Genomic DNA, 4446 nt, shown 5'->3' with positions numbered 1-4446 from the left:
CTATGCCTGGGTTTGATTTCTAACCCCTAAATCATATATTTAGTAAGAAGGGAAACATCTCGAGGGCTCAGATTTTATTCTGCAAGGACTTTAGATTCAAATATCTGCCCTTTTTTTTTTGCTTTTCTTTTTCTTTTTACTTTGAGACATGATGGAAAAAAATCTTAGAGGAACACATGGAAAAATAAGACATGATTACATTGATAGAGACAATCTAGCCAGAAAGCTTTGTCAATTCTGAGTGTGACAGGCTAAAGGGCTGAAAGGAATTAGTACTCTTCTCCTTCCTCGCCCTCCCCTTCAACAGAATCCACACCTACCTCCTCATAAGCCTTCTCAAGGGCAGACATGTCTTCACGGGCCTCAGAAAACTCTCCTTCCTCCATCCCCTCACCCACGTACCAGTGAACAAAGGCACGCTTGGCATACATTAGATCAAACTTGTGGTCCAGGTGAGCCCAGGCCTCAACAATGGCTGTGGTATTGCTCAGCATGCACACAGCTCGCTGCACCTTGGCCAGGTCTCCAACAGGCACCACAGTGGGAGGCTGGTAATTAATACCAACCTTGAAGCCAGTGGGGCACCAATCCACAAACTGGATGCTGCGTTTGGTCTTGATGGTGGCAATGGCAGCATTGACATCTTTGGGAACCACATCACCAGGGTACAACAGGCAGCAAGCCATGTTTTTACCATGGTGAGGGTCACATTTCACCATCCGGTTGGCTGGCTCAAAGCAAGCATTGGTAATCTCTGCTACAGAAAGTTGTTCATGGTAAGCTTTCTCAGCAGAGATAACAGGGGCATATGTGGCCAGAGGGAAGCGGATGCGGGGATAGGGCACCAGGTTGGTCTGGAATTCTGTCAGATCAACATTCAGGGCACCAGCAAATCTGAGGGAAGCAGTGATGTAGGACACAATCTGACTAATAAGGTGGTTAAGGTAGTGTAGGTTGGGCATTTAATATCAAGGTTTCTGCGGCAGATGTCATAGGTGGCCTCATTGTCTACCATGAAGGCACAATCTGAGTGCTCTAGGGTGTGGGTGGTGAGAATGGAGTTGTAGGGCTCGACCACAGCTGTGGAAACCTGGGGGGCTAGGTAAATGGAGAACTCCAGTGTGTACTTCTTGCCATAATCAACAGATAGGCGCTCCATCAGCAGGGATGTGAAGCCAGAACCGGTTCTCCCACCGAAGCTGTGGAAAACCAAGAAGCCCTGGAGACCTGTGTACTGGTCAGCCAGTTTTCTCATTTGGTCCAAGATGAGGTCAATGATCTCTTTGATGATGGTGTAGTGCCCACGGGCATAATTATTGGCAGCATCTTCCTTGCCTGTGATGAGCTGCTCAGGGTGGAAGAGCTGGCGGTAGGTGCCAGTGCGAACTTCATCAATAATTGTAGGTTCCAGGTCTACAAACACCGCCCTGGGCACATGCTTGCCAGCATGCTCCAGACAGTAGAGCTCCCAGCAGGCATTGCCAGTCTGGACACCAGCCTGGCCAACATGGATGGAGATGCACTCACGTATTTTGACTATGGGTTAGAAAGCAAGGACAACAGGAGTGGACAGCGGGTTCCGGTTACCATCCCCGACAAGCTAAGAGTCGAGGTAAGTAACACACTAAATATCTGCCTTTTTCAGGCAAACATTGTTATCTATCAACTCCACAGAGGCTTTAAATGCCAAGTTCACAAGTGGTCTGTGTCTTCCCTCATCTTTCCCCAGGGGAACAACAATGACATTTACAAATTTTAAACTGAAATTTCATTTCCTTTTTTGTTTGTAATGGGAACTTTATCTTTATTTCACATTCAAATGAGTATTTTCGGAGTTATGTAATACTCATCCAATATTCATAAGGGGAAAAGTTCAGATTTTTTTGTCTAGCATACCTGCCAGCACCGTTATTCCCTACTTCACTACAGATGTGATTTTATTTTTAAAATTTTTCTATCACTATAATGGGACTTGGAAAGTTGTTATTATTACTATTACATGTCATTGTGTCAACTGCAACTCATCAAAACCCTATGTACAATAGCTCTGAATCCTACCATATCCTGAGCCACTCTCACTCTCTATGACATAACTACCCCCATTATCTTAGCTACAGTGTCAATCTATTTCACCCTGGTTCTTCCTCTCTTGTGCTGTTCTTCTACCCTTCCAAGTATGGTGTCCTCCAAGGACAGGTCTCACCTGGCCACATGCCTAAAGTATATTTAAAAGGGATCTTCAAAATCCTTACCTTAGCTTGTTCTTTTTGCAGTCCATGTTATATTCAGTACTTTGCTCCAACATTACAACTCAAAGGCATCAATTCTTCTTTTCTCATCCTTATTCATTGTCCAGCTTTCTGACAAGTAATAGTAGCAAGTAATTACAAAGACTGCGGCCTGGATCAGGTGCACCTTAGTCTCTGAACTGACATCATTGCTCTTTAGAACTCTGGAGAGGTCTCTGACAGTAAATTTTCCAGTGCAATTTATCTTTTATCAATTTATCCTGATTGTTGTTGTCAAGGGTATTGATTGTGTCATTGAATAAACTAGAATTGCTAACTTCTCCATTTGTTATGGTGCTGCCAATTGGCCCAGTGGTGAGACATTTAAGTATCAGTGCTCAGTTCACCATCTTATATTTCTATTGACTTACTAGTAGAAAAACATACAATTCCTATCAGTGTAACATTAAAGAATATTGTTGCAAATGGACAGAGACAGTCTAACAATACTGATGACCTTTAAAGTTCTCTTCATTGCATTTCTATAATTCAGTGATAATTTTTCTTTTGTAGATAAAACTTTTTGACTCTTTCAATATCTTTGTGAGATTCCCAAAGTCATGTGCTGTGTCTTCTTTTTCTTCACGGTTTTTACAAATATTTTGTTTATTTTAATGAAGCTGGTACAATGTCCATTAAAACCCATATCCTAGGCCAAAAAGTACAAATAAAAAAAGAGCAGTGTTCTGATATATATACTTCTGTGTGAATAACTAACCACCAATGGAATTCAGAATTTTTCTGGGATCTTCTGACAAGAATTTTAATGTCTCTGCAGTGAAGCCATCTCTGGAGTTAGTCATTATTCTCACTATATGTCTTAATGACTCCAACCTGACATTCTTCTTCTTTTTATCCAGACCCTCAGATAAGCAGCTTCAAGTTAAGGAAAAGTCATTTTCCCACAGTTGAGCTCTCTGAAAAACTTCCATCTCCCCCTGAAAGTCATAGTCCAGGAGAGAAGCAGTCATGTATTAGAACTTCAGGGCCCAATGGAAAGTCATTTTGAACACTTGCATTGGTTGATCTTATTTACCCCACAAGCCTGAATATGCAGTCCCGGAAAAGGTGACCTCTCTGTGCACACAGTAATTTTTAAGAAGAGAGGGCAATATCAACGGGCCTGAAGTTTGCTCACCAAAAATCAACACAATTAAAACAAACAATAATGTATAATGAACACTAGAATTCAAAATACCAGATGTTTTGAACATAGGTACCAGTTTTCAACTGTTTGGAACAGCACATTACAAAAGGACGATTTTTAAAAATAAAAAAGGATTAAAGGGAAAAAAATTAAAAGATTATCTAAACTGTTGAATGACCCCTGTTTGTTCCTGATTAACTTCAATCATATATTCTTCCTCCATTCCCAGTTCTTTTGGAATGCGATTATTAGCAATTCTCTGACCTTCAAAGAAAAACCTGAGTGAATGCATTGGAATCCCCATCTCTGACAGTATGATTCTCTGAGTTTCTTGTGGTGTGTTGTGATTGATTTTCACCTTTAACTGAATCTCCTTGCTATCCTGTCCAATGACTTTGAGCTTGATGTTTTCTCCTTCTTTCTTGTCCCCCAAGTCCTCAGTTGAAGGTTTTGCCTCAAAGTCCAGGGATCAAAAAAATGGAGTCCATCCACTTTCCAGGGCCACAGAAGCCTCCCAGTCATGGATTCTTTTCAGTTACATAACTGGGGCCTAAGGCACTGGCTCTACATTCGGTCTTCTGAATAGGAGGTGGCCAGGTTCCCCAGGGACCCTTTCAGGGAGGTGGCGTCTTAATCTGCACCTGGCCGACGTGAGGAAGAGAAGGGGACTTTTTTTCCTTTTTAACTCTCTGTTTCTGATTCTGCTTTATAGAAAAGAAACCAATTAACTTAAAAAACAAAGGAGAGAAGCCCTAATTTCAGTTATACACAGATGCTAAAATAATTAAAAGGCAGTTCAATATGGAGAGATGTTATAGGTAAAATCTTGAATGATCTAGGAAACATTGAAAGAACTAATGAAGAAGTTCAAGCTGCACTGAAAGCACTGGAAAAAAATAAAGTCCCAGTAATGAACCGGATACCGATTTACATGCTTCAGCTTGCATCCCTAGATGTGCTCACCTGTCTATGCTAGGCTGGAGGAGATCTGTATTAGTTCCCATTCCTAAG

At 41.5% G+C, this 4446-nt stretch overlaps 1 protein-coding gene across 1 annotated transcript in view; it reads right to left on the bottom strand.

Moving 5' to 3' along the window:
- Positions 1 to 269: 269 nt before the first annotated feature.
- LOC102857868 (tubulin alpha-1B chain-like) overlaps positions 270 to 4446 on the bottom strand; it is a 46008-nt gene continuing 41831 nt past the window's right edge. Inside the window, exons 2-3 of the mRNA XM_006895500.1 lie at positions 1292 to 1536; positions 270 to 947 (exon numbers count right to left, since the gene is read on the bottom strand). Of these exons, the coding sequence (XP_006895562.1) occupies positions 270 to 947; positions 1292 to 1536 (923 nt within the window). The remainder of the gene's footprint in view (positions 948 to 1291; positions 1537 to 4446) is intronic.

Source organism: Elephantulus edwardii, unplaced genomic scaffold (genome assembly GCF_000299155.1).
Source record: "Elephantulus edwardii isolate Elephantulus edwardi_28Jun2011 unplaced genomic scaffold, EleEdw1.0 scaffold00168, whole genome shotgun sequence".
Lineage (NCBI taxonomy): Eukaryota > Metazoa > Chordata > Mammalia > Macroscelidea > Macroscelididae > Elephantulus > Elephantulus edwardii.
Note: the sequence above shows the minus strand (reverse complement) of the source record. Positions and strands in the feature narration are given on the sequence as shown.